At 45.3% G+C, this 21,475-nt stretch overlaps 1 protein-coding gene across 1 annotated transcript; it reads left to right on the top strand.

The window, feature by feature from the left end:
- The first annotated feature begins 729 nt into the window (after positions 1–729).
- ARHGEF5 (Rho guanine nucleotide exchange factor 5) lies at positions 730–18,313 on the top strand. The gene is made up of 14 exons (XM_026868614.1): positions 730–4,284; positions 6,068–6,146; positions 6,499–6,563; positions 6,867–7,129; positions 8,009–8,169; positions 9,084–9,236; positions 10,612–10,741; positions 11,620–11,694; positions 13,598–13,687; positions 14,016–14,170; positions 14,839–15,000; positions 15,970–16,040; positions 16,369–16,473; positions 16,746–18,313. The coding sequence occupies exons 1-14, from the start codon at positions 741–743 to the stop codon at positions 16,898–16,900; spliced, it is 5,208 nt and encodes a 1,735-aa protein (XP_026724415.1). The 5' UTR covers positions 730–740; the 3' UTR covers positions 16,901–18,313.
- Positions 18,314–21,475: the final 3,162 nt, after the last annotated feature.

Below are 21,475 nucleotides of genomic sequence, written 5' to 3'. Positions count from 1 at the left end.
GACTAAATGATGATATAGTTTCTCTCTGTAATCTGCAGATATGTCCACACACACCGGAGGTACTTCTCTCAACCCATGTCATTTACAACCTTCAACTATCTCGTGTTTTGTGTCATGTCCTAGTTATCTGCCAATCCAGTTCTTACATTCCTGTGTCTTGCTAATCAATTCCTGTGATCAGTTGCAGGAGGGCCCTGTGTTGCACATACACAGAACCATCAGCTCCAAAGTACAGGCCTTTCCCTGTTGAAATCAAGGAGATCTTTAAGACTCAGCTAGCCACTAGAAGAGGTCATGAGTATTTGTCCACCATGACAAAATTAATGGAGGTTTTGATGATTTTCTTGTTCTCTGAATCCCCTTTAGGGTTTGAGATACTTAGGCATGGCCAACACTTTTCACAAGTTGCACTGCAGTTGTTACAGAGCATCTGGAAGTGGATCTCAGCATCTCTGCTCTTTGACCAAAGTCACTTTCTGGATTTACCTGTAAAACTAAAAAGACACTAGCGGTTTTGTTTTGGCATTACTCTCATACTGCAAGCTTACATTGGGTGTTTGCCTACTTTCAGCCTTTGTATTTGTTTCCCAACTCTTATCACCCGCTAAGTATGTTTTGGATTTTTTTTCTCAGCTGCATTAGTACGTGTTTTAAAAAGTCTTTTGAGCCAGTTAGATCCACTGTATCATTCTGTAGTAGTAACAGAAAAATGCATTTTTCTTTAGCAGGATGTGTCACTGATGGAGTCTGAAGAAACCAGTGAGGGATGTACCACTTCCCCAGAAGCCAGCAGCACCACTGAGGAAGCTTGGGATTCTGCAGCAGTTGAAAGAGAGCGCCATGCCCCTCACACATCAGCCGAAATGAGCACTGGCCTACCTGACTCTGCAAAGGGAGCAGAGCTCAGCACTCCCAAGGACTGTCCTTCTGCTCCAGGGAAAGCAGCAGAGATGCTGGGCAGACCCTCTAACCCTGTGCAAAAAGTGCCAGCAGGACTGGAACAAGAGCAAGATGATGCAGAATCTCAGAAGAGACTCTCAGAATTGGAAGGAGAAATGCTTTTAGAGGAGGGTGATTTGGATTGTTCTCTGAAACTTAGGCAAGTAGAGCTGGTTGACTTGGAAAGCAACCAGGACTCTTCCTCTCCCAGCACAGTCCAGGATGGGCCAGCCCCTGGCAATGCCATCCTTCAGGCTGTGGACATCAGCACTGAGTTTCCTCAGTGCCAGGCAGAACTGACTCTTCATGGCTCAGACCCTCAGGCCCAGCACCCAAAATCTCCTTTGCTTGATGCTGTTCTCTCTCAGAGAGAGACACTTAAGTGCTTCTTGGTGTGTAAAACTGTTTCAGAAGGACATTATAAGGCTGAACCATTTCTGGATAAGATCTCCACGGATTCTTTGCAGGAGGTTGATGCTGGTGTGGAGCAGAAGCAAAGCAGAAAAAAAGTGGCACCAGCAACTGATAGTCAGCCTGCTTCAGAGGAAGCAGTAGAGGACATGGCTAAACCTTACACTTCTGAAGATACTAAGAAAACCATAAGAACATTCCAAGGTTTGGAAGAGAATACAGAGTCTTCCTCTTCCCATCAGTTGTCTTCCACCTTAACAGATGACAGCCAAATTTCACTACAAGCAGAAGGAAACATCTCAGCTGGTGAAACAAGGAATAGTGGCATGGTCAAAGACCAGGGAATAGCAATGGTTCCTAAAGAAAACTCATTCAGAAGCCTTCATTTTGAAAGTGATCACAGAGAAACAGAGAGCAGACCTGCCTCTCCAGCAGATAGTGCCTTCCAAGTAAAAGATTCTGCTAAAAAAATGGAGGAAGTGAATGCTTCACAGCATAAGGAACCAGCACAGGAGGAGGCAGTATCTGAACTTCAGCAGGAAGAAGAGAAGAAAGAGTGCAAAGAGCAGAATCTGCCAGAAGAAGGAAAATCTTTGGAGCCCAAAGATCAGAGAAACAAGGAACGAAATGAGCAGGAACAACTGCAGAGGGAAGAGCTCAAACTAGAGGCTCTATCATCAGCTTTCAGGTCAGAGGTATCTTCTGTTCCCAGGCATAACGTGGACTTGTGTGGTCTGGAGAATGTTTTTTTGGCTGAGCAAACAGGATCAGCAATTCCTCCCGGGGAACCTGTCTCTGCAGATCAACGTGCTGATGAGGCTGTACTGCTGAAAGCTCATGTCACAGAAGCACATTCTGGATGTCAGCCTCATGCTGTCAGCCCTCTGTTCTCAAATAACCTGAACCCAGTGGGTGAGGCTCTGGTGGCACCTCCACACACGTGCCATATCTCTGACCAGGCAGAAGACCTGGAAGACTCCGGCCGCTTTTCTATTGGTGGTCAGGATATTGGAGAAGCTGACTGGGATGACAGGACAAGACTGGGCAGGGAGGATGAGCACAGTGATGGGCATGGAAAGGCTGTCCAGAGGTTTGATAAAAGGGATACACCACTCTGGGGAGGAGTGGCAGCACCTTCTAGCACTGAGGACCCAGGGGCTTCTGTTCCAGCACACCCTTCTTCTGGTACCAATAACTTGGAGCCACCTGATCACATAGATCCTCATCCCATTCCAGAAAATTTGGGAGAAGCTGAGCTTCAGGAATTCATTCCAGCTTTACCCACCTCTGTGGCATCAACATCTGTCCCACAGCAAGAGGGTGGTAGTGGAACAGCCTCTGTGACCCCTGAGGACTGTCCTGGTGCCAGCCCGAACAAACTGCTAGACTCTGTAGAGGAGCCAGCCAGCCAAGCTACTCCTGCACAAGAGCAGGACCCAACATCAGAGGAAACTGCTACTGTAGGTACTGATCCAGGGGAGGCCAACACTTCCCATGAGCTCCTTACTTCTGAGGAAGGCTTTCATGAAGACCTTAGCAGCCCGTCTTCTTTCTCTGTGCTGTATAAGAGCTGTCTTCCTCTAGAGCAGAGTCTTCCTGAGGATAGGAGGACTGTGGCTATCATTGCCGGGCTTCTGGAACCACCCCAAATCCCAGGCAGGACTTCCACTCCCCTGAACCACCCAGAGACAATTCAGCAACCCCCCCCTGAAAAAAGTGCCGTTAGCCAAGGAAAAGAAACGGGAGCAAATGTGGCTCGTGAAGCACAACAGTTGCCTTTACTTGATCAGTCTGACTGCAGTTTAAGCCAAAAAGAGCCTGGATCCAGAATCTCCAGTGTCCTGAGCACCCTAACTTGGCCCTCTGAAGATGATACGGTCCTTGCTGTGAACCAGCAAGAAGAACCTTTGTCCCACTCAAGCCTACCTCTGGTGTCTGAGCCTGATGCCAAACAGCTTCCTCATCCTCCTGCCCATGTCCAAAGCCCCAGTCAAGCTCAGGCCCCTGCACTTAATGCAGATCACCTTGCTCAACCTCCATCCCTTGAAAGTCACCAGCCGCTGGCCCCCTTACCCTACTCCAGGCCACATCTCAACTGTGGGATGGATGAAAGTAAGTTGCTAGCCATTCACCCTACTATAAGCCATCCTTTCCGGACTACAATCTCCATGTCTGATTCTAACACTGTGGCCTCTGCTTGTGATGGAGAAGATGTAGCAGAGAAAGATGACCTTGTTGCCGTAACTAGAGAGTGGGATCTTGGTGACTCAGGTACCCATGATACAGAGACTTCTGATGACTCAGGGGTCAGTTTGTTGGCCAAAAGCTTTTCTGCTGTTGGAAATGAGGCATTAACTGGCTGCTCTGACACCAGCCCTGAGACAGCAGACCAGCACATGGGTATACGGTGTGGAAAATCCTCACCTGACCACCCTTCTTGGCCCTCGCTGGAAGGCCTGATAACATCCACAGACTCCAAGAGCAGAGACTCTGTACAGCCACTTCCAATGTTAGCATTCACCAATCCAATCCACTTCCTCCAGCTCAGCCCTCCATCACCACCGACCACCAGAAAGACCTGCCAGGAGGAGGAGATCTCAGGGCAGCTGCGATGGGAGCAACAGGCAGGTATCTTTGCTGCGGACACAAAGATCATCCAAGCTCCGCTGGCAATCACGGAGAAAACAGAAGGTGAGAGGAGGGTCAAGCAAAGGCTGGAAGGAGAACACAACTTGGTAGTTCAACCAAAGGAGGAAACGCCCAAACATTTACCCTTGGAAAAATCGTCGAGTTGGCCAGACAAAAAAACCATCAGGGTTGTTTCACAGGAGCCAGCAGCCAATCAAGAAAACCCAATTAAACGCCGAGTGAAAAGCAAGGACTGGCACCGTCAGGGCCTGAAGAGGACATCGGTACCACCAGACATCTTGCAGGGTGAGTCCTCTCCGCCATTCCTGCCCCCAAACTTATTGCAGATATCAAACCCATAGGATTAAATTCAATAGGCCATGTGGTAGAGAGCATGAGAGCTCCGCGTTGCTCTTGCACCTCTCTTGTCATACTCCTGACTCCAGCCCTGTAGGCCCTTTGCTGTCCTGGCCCAAGCTCCCCCCACCCAGCTTTCCCCTAGCTCCTCTCTGCTGCCCTCTAACCAGTGCATCCTGCCTGTTTTCTTGAGTAGGGCTGCACGCTGGGGCTCAGACCTCTCTTTTCACACTAACGCCTGCAACAGAGAGTTTTATCTCGCCTCACGGATCCCCCACCCCTCCACTTCGCATCCTTCTTGTCACTTCTCCATGTTTAATCATCTGTCACCTTTAGTCAGTAACAAGGGCTCTTTTGGCCTGCCTGCAGGAACGAGTTTCTTGGTGGGGCTCAGTTCAGAACTTCTGCTCGTCCTCTCTGCTGCCATCACATGGCCGTTGCATTTTGCTGCACTTGTAGCAGCCCGTTTCCAAGCAGTCAGGAAGACTCATGCACGCACCCTCAGTAGCCCTTATCTGTTAGTGCATGTTTGAGTTCCTTGTTTAGTTGCTACCTCCCTTTATTTTGCCACTGACACCTTTAGGTTCCAGTCTGACCTTCTGAAAGTGATGATCTTCCTGAGAGTGTAGGATTTGAGATCACAGATAAGAATGCAGATTTGTCAAATCCAAGGTCCCAACTTGCATAGAAGCCAAATCACTGATGTCACAAGTGGAAAACATGCATCTTCTGTAATGCACCTCATTCAGACATTGCTTATTGTCAAGATGCGTGTCTGTTCTTTATGATATTTTCTGTGATCATTAGGCATACTTGCTTCTTTTCAGCTCTTACTTAGTTTTATTTTCCAAGCTCCACAACATACTGGATTTTTGGCACAGAGGAAAAGGAGGGAAGCGTTGGAGGGATGTAAAAGGTTTGGCAGCACTTGAATCAAGATTTGTTCATGTGTTTGACCTGTAAATTCTTCGTTCCAAATTTTAAAACATTCAAGGCAATGGTACTGTCTTTCCCCTGACATATACTGGCAGCTCAGTCTTTGGGCCTTCTTCTTCCTCCTGTTTCCAATGAATTTTATATAGAATTTCTTCACACCTTATTTAATTAAATCCCTCACAAAACAAAAGAAAAATCCACACTTTCCCCATTTTACATAAACAGAAGATGACTCAAGCAGCCGTTTGTGAATGCCCACATGGTACATAAATGTGAGAATTGGATTACAGCATCCATTCCCAGGCTACATCCCTTCCAAAACTCTTCACAGGAGTGACTTTTTTAGATGTCCAGCATTTATGCCCCAGAATTCACTGAGAGGTTTTTTGGGGGCTCAACATCCATGAAAGAAAGTTTAGAACTTTGGGTCCATTGATCTTCTGGTGCCTAGCCCAAGTTGCTGAAAGGGGAGAGGTGGCACCAAACAGGGCTCATCAGCACTGTGTTTGCCTGGTCAACTGGAGAGGAGAGCTCTTAGAGTTACTGTCACTGCTTTTATTCTTTGTATGAAAAGTAAATGTGGCTAAGTAACAGATGTAAAGTGTAAGTAGTGTCAAGGATTATTAAAACCAGAATGTTTCTGACCCAGAAATAAAGGTCAGGAGGGCACCTGTACTCCAACCCAAGACCATCACCTAGGTGGGGTATAGGTAAGTGGTATCTGTGTATCATTTGGATTGTAGCTTGGCTCTAAAAACAGACTTATGTGTTTACTTTCTAATTGTCTTATATGCAGAAATTCCTTCTGTTCCTTCAGAGGAAGAAGCTCACAAGGCACACAGGGAACCAGTCAGTTCAGAAACAGTTATATTGCGGTGAGTCTCTCAAAAACCCCATAGAATTTGCCCTCACCCCTGTGTAGCACAGACACGTGACAGTCTCCATTGTTCCTGAGGGACCAAAGATGATGATAAGGAATAGAAAACTATAATAAAATGACTGAGGCCTGTGTTTCAGTTTATGCCTCTGGGAGAGGACCCCATTGCAACAGAAGTAATTCTGTCTGTTTTGGACAGTGTTTCCACTTTATGTAAAGCAGGTGGAGCTTGAGCTTGTTGGAAAAAGAGCTCCTTGCTGTGACAGATCTGTTACTAAGGTTTGGATAAGCCATCTCTGGTGCTGTGCTCTTCATTCACTCTTTGTTTCCAAATCCTTATTCCCTGGCAGAGAGAAGAAACCCGCAGATGCGATGGAGAACTTTAAACGCCGGCACTCCAAACTGATCAACTCCTGTAAGTACCTTCTGCCTGGAGTGCTGGGGCAGACCCCTCTCCTCCATCTTCTCTCACCCTTGGAGTAAGCATGAAGGAGAGGGGCTCCTGCCACACGGTAGCGAGGAGGGAGCGTTAGAGATGGTGTTGACAGCAGAGTCTTGGAGTACACTGGGGCAGCTGGGGAGCTTTGCTTACAGCAGGTGCGTGAGGTCTAATGTGCTCAGTTATCCTAAAATGAGACAGCAACAGTGTTTTCTCCAGAGTGAAGCAGAGGGTGAGAAGCTGCTATAGAAGGTATAATGGATATGCCTCTCTTCACAGCAAGATTGCTGTATCAGGAGTACAGCGATGTGGTTCTGAACAAGGCCATTCAAAGCCAGAAGAGAGTGGATTCTTTCGCAGAGGATATAGAGTCGAGTTTCCCAAGCTCCCCGAGGCTACGGAGGAAAGTGCTGTCTCCCCAGGACTCGTATTTGCAACGCCTGTCAGTCTCATCAAACGCGTCCCTCTGGCAGGACATCCCGATGATACGGGGCAGCAGGATGCTGCTCAATATGTCCCGTGATGAGCAGAAGCTGCAAGAGGTAACGGGCGGATGTAACAAGGTAGATGGGTGGTCTGTAGTCAAGAAAGAGTCCCCAGAAGGGTGGTTAAAGTGGAGAGCAAAAATTCTGATGTGGGAGCGTAGGTGGTTGAATGCAGAGGTCACCTCTACCCACATAAGCAGTGTGGGGGTGTGGTATCATTGCTTACAAAGTAGTACAGTGCTGAAGTTCAGAATTGTAAAGAAAAAGAAGGACAGACTCGGTCCCATATCAGTAACTTCATGAAAACAGACATGGGGAAATTGGAACGAGATAAAACAAGGAATTTTGAGCATGTTCAATGCAAAAGAGAGTATTAAAGTAGAAGACTTCCAGCATTCTCCCACACATAAGCTTATGAAAGATGCTAATAAAACCACAGTGAATTGTAGTTTCTGTGGTAGAGTGTGAGTTTACCAAATTGACCTGTGTGAACTGCACAAAGACCTTGGGTTCAGCAAAATGGTACATAGAGAAACTGGGTAAGGAAAATGAGAAGTGGATGGGAGGACCCAGAGAAAGAGGCAAAACCAGCATGGGAAACATGATGGAGAAAAATGTGGGTGATGATGCTGGAAAATTTATGGGAGCTTGTAAAACAGGGAACCTAGTGAAAGTGGAGTTGAGAGGGAATAAAAAGTAAAATGAGAGCAGGTAGCTATTTTTCTTTTAAGTCATACCACAAGTCTGTCTTCTAAAGAAAGACTATATATAATGGCATGCTTGCCCTTCATTCCTAAAGCCTCTCTTCTATAATTATGTGCTGCTTACATCATGTGCTGGGAGGTTTTCTTGCTTTGCCTCCGTCTCCTCTCCGTAAGATTTCTCACAGACTTGCATAGTCTACTGATGCTGTGCTCCCTTATTTCATCTCTCAAGGCCAAGTTCGAGTTGATCATGTCTGAGGCTTCGTACCTGCGCAGTTTAAACGTGGCGGTGGATCACTTCCAGCGATCAGCAGAGCTCCAGGCGATGCTCACCAATCAAGAGCGTCAGTGGCTTTTCTCCCGCCTGCACGATGTACGCGACGTCAGCGCCAGGTGAGATACGGCCCTTTGCTCCCAGAACTAACACACCCTCCGTGATGCACAGACACAGCCCGTCATTTCCATCAGTAACATCTCTCGCTCCTCTTCTGCGTGTTCACTAACCTTCAAGGTAGATACACGCATGTGGCCTGTTGTGATTTCAGGCCAACGCTGCCCTGAAAAGAGCATTCCCCTTTTTAGGTGACAGGGCAATGGAAATCTTGGTGTTAAGTCCCAGATATAATGGTGCAGTTATGATCAGAGCTCATTGCAGATCAGAATGTTCAAAATGCTACTGTAGCCATGTGCTATTATCTTCAACTACAGCTAAACTTGACTAACTAGACCTCAGCCCAAACCAAATACAGCTCCTGCCAAATACAAGACAAAAGAAGCAGCTGCACGAGCCCTGACCAAAAAAAAAAAAAAAAAGAAAAAAGAGGGAAGGAAAAAAAAAAGTTACAGCCATCACTTGACAGAACCTAATGTGAATCAATTGAGCATAAGTCATAAAATGTAGACATGACCCCACATGCAAGGAATCTTGTGTGTTGTAGTATTCTGTTCTGCTTTTCTCTTGCAAGGCTTGGCTGCATATATTGCTTAGCTAGTAAGGTTTGCTGCTACCTTTTCCATTTCTACTAGTGGGATTATTCTCGTGATGTCTTAATTTTCAGTTGTTTCCTGACCACGCCTTTAGAAGTATGACCTCTCAAGAACCAGATGTCTTTTGCCTCTGCTTCTTCCTTGATGCTATCTAGCCTTAATTGTCATTGTCCAGGCATTATGCTCTCTCTAGAAATAAAGAGCTGTCTTGCATTTATATGTGGGCTGTCAGGATTTTAGATGACTGAGGCCGTTCCTGCTTTACTAAATGACACTGATATTTCCCTCTCCTTTTATGGCACCGCAACTATGTGCTGCAGTTTCCTCTTTGACTTGGAGGAAAAATTTGAGGAGGACATGTTCACCTTCCATGTGTGCGATGTGGCTCTGAAACACGCCCCCGAGTTCCGCAGGGTGTATCTACCATATGTAACAAACCAGACATATCAGGAGCAAACCTTCCAGCGGTTACTGTAAGTTTCCTCATTTGTTGCACCCTTCTCCTCCCTTACTACCTTGCTGCACCTCGAGTATTCACTCTTTCAAACAATGGGGAATGCTGCAGGTACAGGCTGTTGGCCCGTGCTCTCACTACACCCCCAGAAGAACAGGCTGGAACCTTCTTCAATTCAGTGGCATGTGGGACAGCAGGACAGAGATGCTGCAGGCTCCTCTCCCATAGCATTGGAAAGGGAAAGAATAATTAATACCTGATTTTACTGCAGGCTATTCTCTCTGTCTGCCCTCTACTGAAGAGAGCAAAAATGACTGTCCTGGATAATGGCTTTTAGTCTGTGGTTTTAAGAATACTAAGAAATAGAAGGTGATAGTTTCAAAGGAGACTTCCATCCTCAACCATTCTGTGATCAAGAAAAATATGGCTGCTGTCAGTAAGCTTAAACTGGCTATCCAGGAGTCTTTAAAATGGATTGAAAATCCTGGGGCCAGCACCATCGGTCTCTCTTGCTTTGGATGGTGGAGTGGAACACCTCTTGCCCTCTTCTTCCACACCCTCTGGCACAACCAAGCATTAAGCAGGCATGGGCCCAGTCCTGAGCAAGGTTTCCTTGCCCCTTCTGCAGCAATTCCCTTCATAACAGCCCAATTCCGGTGAAGCTACAGTGATTCCAGGAGAAGACTCTGTTCCCAACAGGCTATTCAGGTGCTGTGTGTTGGTGCTGCTGCCTGGGAGAGATCTAGTCTTGCAACTGATTGCCTTCAGGGAAGGTGCAGTTCCACGCAGAAAGGACCTCCAGGATATTGTTTAGGGCGATATCTACTGGGGCAACAACCTTCTTCCCCATCTCTTCAAGGATATGGGATTGGCTGTTCTGGTGGCTGGTGCCTCTCACATACCATTAGCCTTTTATCTGCTACTGCCAAACATGGAAAACTGGATGGCAGTGGCTGTGTCAGAGAGGCATTACGGGGGGAGGCAGCTCCTCTCAGGATTAGCAAGAGGAGGAGCAGCTCTTTCCAGACCCTGAACACAGCCCCTGAATCTGGACCGTTCGGTGTAAGGAAAGAATACAGACCACCACTGTCCCAGTAAAAGGTGCTACCGATAGAGGGGAATTGAAATCTAGATGTTACTTCTGGCTTTTATTCCAGAGGGCCGTGGCAGAAGGAGGAAAGCTAGATGTAATAACATTTGTACTGCTGTCCTGTAGCTGTTAGAAACCCATGCTTGCTCTTCATCAGCAGAATGGTGCAGTTTCTTGACATCTCTTGCCCTAGGGACAAAACCTGACTGTTGGGAGTAGTCCAACACTCACTGAAATCTGAGACTAGGAAGACTATTTATTTGCTCTGATGCCTGGATGGCTTCTTTCTTTACCACTCCCACAGAAATGGAAATGCAGGGTTCCAGCAAGTCCTGGAGAGACTGGAAAGTGATCCAGTATGCCAGCGCCTCTCACTTAAATCCTTCCTCATCCTCCCTTTCCAGCGCATCACTCGACTCAAACTCCTTCTACAGGTAACTGTGTTGATTCTCTGCTTTCCTACAGTTTCTCTCAAGCTGATCCTTCTTCGAGTCTGAAAGTCATATAACTCTGACCTGGCTGGAAGAACTGCACAAAGCCCTTCATGTTGCATTTGTGATAAGTTTGGCAAGATGCTCTAAAGCCACTCCCTTGCGTATATTGTGAATATGCCTTTGCAAAAACAAACCCATTTTTCATCGTACAGATGTCTGCTGAGTGTTAGTCCAGCACCATGAGCTGGATTTGATAGTCTATGTGAGGCAATGCAGTTTGTATACCAGTTAGGACTTTGTTGCAACACTGCTTCAATTGTACTCCAATAAATAATTCAGGGAGCCTTCTCAGAAGACATTGATTTACATTTTATTGAATATTTTGGCTTCCTGCTCGGAAAACAAAGCAAGGGTTCCTTGGCTGACCTCTGGAAGGCAGCCTGGCTCTGCTTTTTGCCCGCAACATGGACTAATAGGTAGCCTTCTGGATAGGGAACAAGCAGGTCCCTAATGAACTAATTTTGAGCTCTTTCTATGAAATTCTTCTTTTTGATTATTTGAGCCTTTTTTTTAACAGAAGAAAAGGAGTATGAGGCAAAGAACAATTCTGTGTGTAAGGCCATTGGTGCTTGGATTAACAGTTGCTTCCTATGCCACGGGACAGTTAATACGATTTAGATTTTCAGGGATGCCACCTTACCAGTGACATTCCGTGTCTCAAATTTCTGGCCTTGTTACCTCCATATCTCATCACCTACCACAGCTTTAGTTTCCCTTGAGGCTGGCATCTTGGTGTCTCCTTGTTTCTCCTGCCATTCCCAAGTGCATATGTCCAGCTTTCCCTGTTTGCATTATGAAAAACATCTTTTCTCACACAGAATATCCTGAAGAGAACTCGGCCTGGGTCTGAGGAGGAAGTGCAAGCAACACAGGCCTATGATGCTCTTGAAAAGGTAAGGCCATCAATCCATTCTGCAGCCCTGCAGAAAGGGATCTGGGGGTTTTGGTTGATGTACCCTCAATAGGAGTCAGCAATGTACCCTGGCAGGCAAAAGGGCCAAGTGCATCCTGGGGTTCATTAAGCACAGTTTAGCTAACTGGTTGATAGAACTAATTGTCCCACTCGACTCAGCATTGGTGTGGCCTCACCTCAAGTACTGTGTGCAGTTTTGGGCTCCACAGTAAAAGAAGGATGTGAAAATATTCGAATGTGTCCAAAGGAGGGCAACAAAGGTGGTGAAAGGACTAGAGGGCAGGACTTACAAGGAGTGGCTGAGATCACTGGGTTTGTTCAGTTTAGAGGAGACTGAGGGGTGACCTCATTTCTGTCTACAACTTCCTTATGAAGCGGAGCAGAGAGGGAGGTGCTGATCTCTCCTCTCTGGATGCAAGGGAATGGCTTAAAGCTGTGTGAGGGGAAGTTCAGATTGGATATTAGGAAAAAGCTCTTCACTGAGAGGGTGGTCAAGCACTGAAACAAACTCCCCAGGAATGTGGCTATGATGGTGTTCAGGAAGTGTTTGGACAACACTCTTGGATGTATGGTTTAACTTCTGGTTTGCTCTGTGTGGAGTCAGGAGTTGGACTCGATGATCCTCACGGGTCCCTTCCCACTCAGGATATTCTGTGATTCTCCACAGCCATGACACATCACACAGCTGCAGGGCACTGGCATGGCCCAGTGCTTTTTACTGATCCTCACCCTTGTGGAGGGCCTTTGTCACTGATCCTCATGAGTAACAAATCAGTGTGTCCGTGCAAAACTCCTGCACAGGCAGCTGTAGCTGTGAGCAGAAAACACTAAAGCAGGAGCCAGCTGGGATGCGACTGAACCTGTGCCAATCACACTGAGCTACTTTTTTCAGGACTCACTCTTTCTAGTGTCCTAAACACCATCCCCCCTTTGTGTTCCTTACCCTTGCTTCTAATCAGTGATCAACTCCCACCCTAGCTCCACGAGAAAATCTTGCTTTAAAAAAAAAAAAAAGGCATGGCAAGACAGTACTCTATTGCATCCCTTCCTCTATTCTGCTTATTACAGAGAAAAGACTTAAAGTCTTCTGGGACAGCTTGTTATCTAAAATTTGAACAGCAGCGTGAGGTAGACTTCTTCCTAGCTAGCTCCTATTCTGTCTAGTGATGATTTGACCTTCTTGGAGTGTCACTCCCTTCCTTAAATCTCTCCCCTGTTCACCACAAACCTAAAGATCAGTTCAACATGATGCCTACTTCCTTAAAGCTCTTAGGTCTGCACCTGCGTGCTACATTGCTCCCAGAGCTCTGCAGTCTGAGGTGGGTGAGCAGGATGTCATACACTGAAATCCTTAGACTCCAGCTGTGTTCAAGTCAGGGTTATCTCCATGACACTGTTATGCAGCTGCCCTGTACTGCCTCAGGCAGCTACGTAGGCAGCTTACAGTCTGAAGTACCTCTGTTTTGTTGTGCCCTGTCCTCACAGGTGCGGGCAACAAGCTCTGAGTTGTGGAAAATTTGGGCTGATGTTTATCTAATCAGCCTCCTGTGTTTACAGTGGAGCTTCTAGTAAGAGCTGCTTCCAAATGACCAGCAATTCAACCTTTGCCACCTGAGAGATATCGCTAGTATCCCCTGCCAGTATCCCAAAGTTTAAAAAAAAAATATTTATCACAGAGATTTCAACTAAATAATACATTCCTTAAGAAAGAATAATGATCATTAAAAGTATGGAGAAGTTTAGTACGCTCACCTGGAAAAATACTTTTGCAGGAGGGTGCCTAAGGAATTGTCATACTGACTCTTGAGGGGCTCCTGACAGTTACACTGATCCCACCAGACAGTTCTGCTCCCACCTCACTGATTGTCTGTTTTCCTCTGCAGCTCATCAAGGATTGCAATGAAAATGTCCAGCGCATGAAGAGCACTGAAGAGCTGATCTACCTCAGCCAGAAGATTGAATTTGAGTGCAAGGTGAGCTCATCCATTCTCTGGGCTTTGCTCTAGCCTAACATATTGTCTCTCTTTCCTCACAGAGTCACTTGCGCTTACTTTTTGTTCTCCCCTGCAATATACACAAGAACCTTTGAACCAGAACACAGGTCAGCTCTTCATCAGTGCTTTCCTTGCCCAGTCATTTGTGTCAGCCTTCAGCTGAAGGTGCCTACCATGATTTACTCCTGTCCAGCTGAAGAGATGAAAGCATGCTTCCTCTAGAGAAAGGCAAAAATGCAAATCCAAACCTCATGGGTACAGATTTCCTTGTACATACTTGTCATAAATGTTCATTTCTGTCTCGCAGATATTCCCACTCATCTCACAGTCAAGGCGACTTGTGAAGTGTGGGGAGCTGACAGCACTGGACTTCAGCACCCTGAGTCCAAAATGGAAAGTCACCACCCGTCCCATCTACCTACATCTTTTCAATGACTGTCTGCTCCTGTCTCGGCCGAAGGAGTGAGTGCTTCAACACAATTCTTGCTGCCCCTTCTAAAATACCTGTCTCTTTCTGGGTCTGTGCTTTGGTGAAAGAGTCCTTTCCCTCTGCCTGCCAGCAAGTGGCAGCATTTGTCAAGTCACTCTCCTAACCCAACATTATGTGAGTATCACGCAAGTATGTGGAATCTGATAGTCCCGACTTAATTACAACGTATGATAATATTTCTTCTGCTCCCTAGTGCGACACTTCTATCCTGCCTTTCCATCTCTATAATGTGAAACACTTTAATAATAAACCATTTATTCTAGTTCTGCTTGGTAAATAGTTTCTTCCTAAAGGACAGTATGCAGATCAGTGAATGTGCCTAATCACTGGATTGTCAAGAAACGAAGAGGTTTTTTGGGGGTTGTGGTGGTGGTGGTGGTTTTGTTTTTAAGCTGTAAGCTATCAAATAAAATTCTGACAGGACATAGCTTAGTATTTCTACCCTTTTCATTAACTCTACTCTCTCTTCTCTGGCCTTCTGAGACTTCTGGCACCAACAAAGCTTAAGGTGCCTGAAGCAGATGAAGACTCATTAAAAGCTTTTTTGCTTTCCTGATGTCAGAAAACAACACGGACTCACTTTGTAACCCTCATCACCTTAAAACTCACAACTTGTTTTATTCTTCCTCTTCACCTGCAGGGGTGGACGTTTTGTTGTGTTTGATCATGCTGCTTTCTTGGATGTGCGTGGGGAGAAGTGCGAGATGAAACTACATGGAACAAACAAAAATGTTTTCCGTCTCTTTCTACTTCAGAATTACCAGGGAAAGAGAGTGGAGTTTTTGTTTCGTACAGAGACACAGTAAGAGCTCAAGGTTACCCTCAGTATATCCTGTTACCATAGCCAGACACCTCCCAGGAGCCTGATGGTTGTCCCTCAGCTACCTAAATGCTGAAATATCAAATGCAGCTGCTGAGCAGAGGACTTGAAAAACATCCTCTTGCCATAACAAGCCCCTAATGGACCACCTTGCTGCTCTCTCATCGTAGCTGCTCGTATGATACTACCATGTTATGTCATACCATCAGCCTCCAAAACCGGGAGGTTTTGCCTTTTTCCATCCCCTTCTCCACTTCCACTTTCTCTGCTTCCCCTAAGTACCCCCTCCCTGACCCCTCTGTTGTGGTTCAAACCTGGCCAGTGGCCAAACACCACACAGCTGCTCACTCGCCCTTCCCCAGCACAAGAAAGGGACAGGGGGGTTCAAGGCATAAGGAGACTCATAGGTTGATATAAAAACAATTTAATGATTGAAATAAAATAGAAAAAATAATAGTAAAAAATACAAACGGGTAATGCACAGTGTGATTGCTCACCACGCACTGATGATGCCCAGCCTGTTCCCGGGTAGTGATCCCAGAGAAAAGAGAATCCTGAAACCACAATCCTGGAAGTGATAGAGAGCTTCCCAGTCAACCCTCATCTATATACTAAGCATGATGTTATATGATGTGGAATACTCCGTTGGCCAGTTTGGGTCTGTAGTTTTGGCTCTGCTCCCTCCCAGCTTCTTGTGCACCTGTGCACTAGCAGGACAGGGGTAACTAAACCCAGTACATTATCAACATTCTTCTCATATCAAATCCCATACTGTATCAAAACACAGCACTATTCTAGCTACTAAGAAGGAAGAAAAAAAAATTATCTCTGTCCTGGCCGAAACCAGGACACCCTCCTGTGAGCAAACCTGCATGTGCACGCCCCCATTCCCGTCATCAGACTGCTATCCCTCACGCTGAATCCTGACACCTCTCTGGTGATGTTTTCCAGCAGCGAGAAGCTGAGGTGGATCTCTGCTTTGGCTCCTCCGCGAGGAGAGCTGGACCTCCTGGAATGCCCTGGTGAGACTGCTCTGCTGCTACAGCGACGGGGGTGGGCTCGCTCAGAGGAGTTGGAGTCGCTGTGAAGTGGAACATCCTAGAATGATTCCAAGGCAAAATACTGGCCTTTTTAAAGATAAATAAAGATACTCACGGGCTTTCTCTCAGTGCCAGGTTCTGCCAGTTATTTTACCTATTTTTACTCCTTGTATTAGGTAGAAGACCTGTAGTCTCCCTTCTAGTTCTCTAGTGTTTGGGCAGTCCCTTCTCCCCTGCCTTCTCAGGGGCTGGTGCACACAGGTTTACTGTTGTTTTCTAATATATCGTTATGATCTTTCCTCCCCTTTAGATGCACCACAGGTTCAATGCATAAAGACTTACAAGGCTCGGGAAAACGATGAGCTGGCTTTGGAGAAAGCAGATATCGTCATGGTTATGCAGTACAGCAATGATGGTGAGCAGAACGAGCAATGGCTATCTTAAATTAGTTAAATCTAGTAGTGTAAAGCTTTAACAGTGCCATCAGGCTTCAGCAGGAGCCTCTCATCCCTGATTGTTGGGTTGAGAGGATGAGGAGACTCTTCATCTTCGTTAAGACACTATTTGGAAGCTGAAAGGGGATCTTTTTTTCTCTGATCTTAGGGCGTTGTCAGAGGGGACTTTATGGGAAGAATGAAAAAATGTTTGACTATTTTCCCTCATGTTGTGCTTTTCCCCGCACTGCAGGATGGATTGAAGGAGTCAAACTTTCAGACCGGGAGAGAGGCTGGTTCCCCTCAGAGCACGTGGAACTCATCTCCAGCAAACATGCACGGCAGAAGAACCTGAAGGAGGAACAACGTGTGAAGAATGCCAAGCAGCAGGTCTTCTGCAAAAAATAAGACTCTACTGTGTTTGGACCTGTACAGTCTCCCTGCCAAGGGGAAACCATCTTTTTTTTCTGTAGTGCCTCAGAAGAAAATGCCTCTGCAAAGAGCATAATACAGCACTTTGACAGAACCAGGTGCTTTTTGCCAAAGAAAGCGGGAATTCAATCAGGAAAAATCATTCATTTCCTCTGTGTCATCAGGACTACGGCAGCAGTAGGAGGAAAAAAACAGTTGCATGTATTGCTTGCTTTGTGGTAGTAGGGAGGGACTTTAATCGGTCAGAGGTCTGGGATCTGGACTTCTGAAAATTCCTGGTTTTGCCACTGACAAGTTGCAGGACGTTGGGCAAGTCACGTCAGAATTCTGCCTCAGTTTTCCCATCTGTGAAATGGGGGTAAGCTTACCTACCTCACTGGATGTTGTGAGGCTAAATTCACTAGTATTAGCATACTAAGAGCTTTGAGTTCCTGAGAAGGAAGGTGCTAAGTGCAAAGCACAGTAGAGTTGAGGAGAGTTTTCCATTTGAATATCCTCTTGGTATCTTGATGGTATTGATCTCCATAGTGTAATTTCCATTTAGAACAATTTATCTATTTGATCGTGCAAGTCTACTGGTTTTTAGATAGGCAAATATTTCATTGTACCTAAATCTAACTCAGTCTCTGCATACTCTTAAGGGTCCTTGACAGCATTCGAAAATCCACTGGAGTTAAGCAAAGTTTTCAGAAGCCACTGTGATGATTTCTCCCACCTTAAGAGGTATCAAGCTGAAGAATCTATTTCACAAAGGTCACCTCTTTTCTGAACAAGTGTCCCAATAAGCCATCTTGCCTCCCACTCAAAGTAGAACAGTGACTTTGAGAAAGATTTTTATTATGTGTTGGGTACATGCCCTGTACAAAATAACCATGACTAGGCATATGCAATGAAGTGGCACTTTCCTGCTGCTCTTAATCTGATAGCTGATGTGGTATTGCATGCACCATTTTGCACACTTATAGAAAACACTGAGATATTTAGCCACTGTAGATAAAGTCAAAATATGTACCAGGGGCTTTGTTCTTTTTTAGAACTCTCTGGTTTCAAGTCCAGTTTACATGCAGTCCTGCTTTTGTGCAGAACCTGTCTATTTGAGGATATGCCTTCAACTGTAAAATACTGTTTCTGTGTTAAAGTGTTTGCGTTCGGTTCAGTCAATGCAAGATCAAGTATAAGAATCAATACACCAAAGAAAGCAATGTGTAGCCTTCTTGCATTTAATATATTTGAAGAATTAGTTATCTTCATTTCTCCAGCTTTCTGTCTCTGTAACGTTCTGCCTTTAATTCCCATTTATGTTGTACCTAGTATAGCTTATTACAGCCTATTTATATCAATAATTTTAGCTGGATTAAAAAAAAAAAAAAAAAGTTGCTTTTAGTCCTAATAAACTCATGCACTTCTCCAGTTAAAATAAACAACTTTCTGCTTTCCTTGTTATTTACATTTTCATCTCAGATGTAAGTAGCTTAATATTTAATGAATATATATTTGATATCTTCATTATTTTTTTCCATATAACTCTCCTTTCTGAGTGAATGTTACTTAAGAGGCAGTGAAGAAATCTTGCTTTACCTACCCTACCTTAAGATTCTTCAGGGCATTATCACCAGCTCTGAAGGGACAGCTGCTGCAGGTTCCATAGTGGTGTTAGTCATCAGTATATCAAGGTGAGCTAAAGGGATGACCACAGAAGATGGGAGTCCAGTCCCCTATACCAGTAACACAGGATCCAATTATTAGATTGTCTTTTAATCTGTGCTCCAGACTACGGTCTGCCTACACCTTTTTATCCCTAGAAGAACTAAAGCTGGTCCCTAGCTGAGAACAAAAGCAAAGCCCTACCTCAAACTAAGATAAGTGGCATAAGAAGAGATATAATCCTCAACAAGAGCCATGAATGTTCAGAGATCCAAAATACCTGCTTGTCCCAGGCTGTCATGAATTTATGCAATACATAAGTCATCAGGATCAGCAGTCTCTCGACCAGGATACAGAGCACTGCCGTGGGATCAGTATCTGTGCCCGTGTCAGGTTGTCTTACACAGGCACTCTGAGGCATCCCATATCCAGATCAGCTCCATCCTTGCTATGTGTGTCACAAGGAGGCAGGCTATTCTAAATCACAAGTCATGTTAAACACATTAAAAGTCAAGAATTCTTTACTCTTTTAACTTCCGCTCTCAAAAACAGTGTTGTTCATTAGAGTTTCCCACGATGGTTTCAATGTTAAATTCTTTAAGTTCTTGTTAAAATTCTTGTTAAGATAGGAAACTTCAAGGCCACTACTGTTGTGGCTGACAGGACTCCTACACTGTTTAACTAGTGGGATCAAAGGTTAACTTCTCCGTCATAGGTACAGCCTTTATTTCCTGTTGTCAGGTTTTTGTATGTTAGGAAACATTTTAAAGGTCAGCTTCTAAGAATATTTATACTCTGGTTTACTTTGATTTCTTACATTTCAGATAGGCCTCAACTTCTCACTATTCTGTTAAATTTTTAGCCCCAGCACCATCCTGCCACCAAAATCCATAAATCCATCTGCACTGAAATGCTTCATGCTTTTTCCATCTTGGTTTGTACAAATTTAATCAAACTAGTATCGTATAATTTACTTCTGCACATTCAAGAGGCAGAAATCAAATTGACAGAATATCCACTGAATCCTATTACAGTGTTAATTATGAGTCAGGATCTCTCCCTACGTTATCTAATGTGGATAATCTGACTTTCCAGCAAATCAGTATTAAATAAACAGAAATGCAGAGTTTGCCAGCCAAGTCCCTCTACTTTTCTAGTATGATCCCCAAAGAAGGTCCACAGAATAGGAACACTGTATCTTTAACAGCCAGCTGTAAATGGAAGCATGAAGAAACCATCATTTTCCACAAAAACCTGTAGAGACTGATACATAACATAGCTTTTTTTTTTTTTTTTTTTTTTTTAAATAAGAACAGCAGTGAAATACAAGAATGAACTACATTTAAACAGTTTTCTCGAGAATCTAAGAAATTCATGGGTTTTGTCTGAAAATCAAATATTATGACTGCTGTCATTTTTTTCATATTAAAAAAAAACATATATAAAAATATATATATGTGGCTCTAAAAAAATGGTCAGAGCCCAGGTGACCTATGTTGGTCCCTCCTAAAGGGAAATAAATGAAAGCATTCTCCACAGTTCTTATTCTTTTTCACAATACTAGAAAAATCTGACATTAGGAGCAGAGTTCAGTAAATAAACACAACCTTGCTCAGAGAGAGGAACTTATAAAGCACACAGTGATTTTTATCTAATATTGAAGAGGTCCCATCCCCTCTAAGCTCGGAGTTGTGTTTTGTCAGCTGAATGCTGCTAACAAATGCCGTTTTAGCTGCAGTAACATTCCAGCCAGCATGTCTTGGGTTTGGTGGCTGAACCAGGTGCACTGTTAGACTAATTACAGTCTTCAAAATGCTGGCACACATGTTTCAGGTTACATTCATTTAACGTAATGAAACTGCTTTCAGGTGAAAGCATCTGCAGAAGCAGGGCATTGGATGCTGGAACAAATCTTGAAACAAAGACAAGGCATATGGGGAAACGCACAGTAGAACGGTGTCATGCCAGCAATGAGTTACTGAGCCCATAACCGAGATGAGGATGAAGGATGTTTTGTCTTGGTGCAGCAGACTGCAATTAAGCCAATGACATCCTTCAAGCAAGCACTGTCTTTGCTGTTCTCAGACAAGCAAGTCGCTTTTACAGCTGGTGGTGCTTCACTCGGAGGTTAGGAAGTAGACAGGACACGAGAGCAGAGGGCTTGGTTTCTGGAACCATCGTGACCAAAGTTGCAGCACGGGTCTCTCCACTAACTCTACAGGAGAAGAAATCAGAAAAGCCAGGGCTTGGTTCACTCTTGCCCTTCGTCTTGTGTAGACACCTGCAATTGCACAAAGCTGGTTTTAATGTTGCCTGAGCATTGCCTGTAGTGTGCCATCACTAACTGCCTGGTACCACTCTGCTAGGAGCCTTGGTCATTCTAAGCGTCGGTAAGTATTGAAAGGACACAAAGTTATAGCGCCTGGAAGTCAAGAAGTACCATTTATTTCTTGGAATCAGTACTTTATGGAGAACCAGAAGCGCTGCTAAACAACTGCAGCCAGAGCACGTTAAAAAAAAATAATATAAAATAAAATGAATCCGTCTCCCTGCCAGCCCCCAAGGCAAGAGAGCAAAGCTCCCTCTCACCCATACTGCCCCATCCAGTTACGTAAGCAGCCGCGTTTCCAAGGTGTGCTACCAGGGACATAGCAACGCAAGGCGTGCTACCAGGGACATAGCGACGCGCTCCTGGCGGGACAGCTCCCGAAGCAGGATGTTTCGAGTGTGCCAAGACCCGTACTGTGCCCTGCGGGATGGGGCCAGGCTTCTCCCCGCTCGGACACCGGCTTCCTGGTCCCCCGCAGCCGCCCGGCGATGGCTCCCCCCCGCCTGGCCGGGCGGCCGTTGGTCAGGTAACCTCAGCCCGCAGGGGGGTCTCATGGCGGCCCAGGTGGCCTTGATGAG

Source organism: Athene cunicularia (genome assembly GCF_003259725.1).
Source record: "Athene cunicularia isolate RWA chromosome 1 unlocalized genomic scaffold, athCun1 chr1_part2, whole genome shotgun sequence".
NCBI lineage: Eukaryota > Metazoa > Chordata > Aves > Strigiformes > Strigidae > Athene > Athene cunicularia.
The sequence above is the reverse complement of the archived record's forward strand: the minus strand, read 5'-3'. Positions and strand labels throughout refer to the sequence as shown.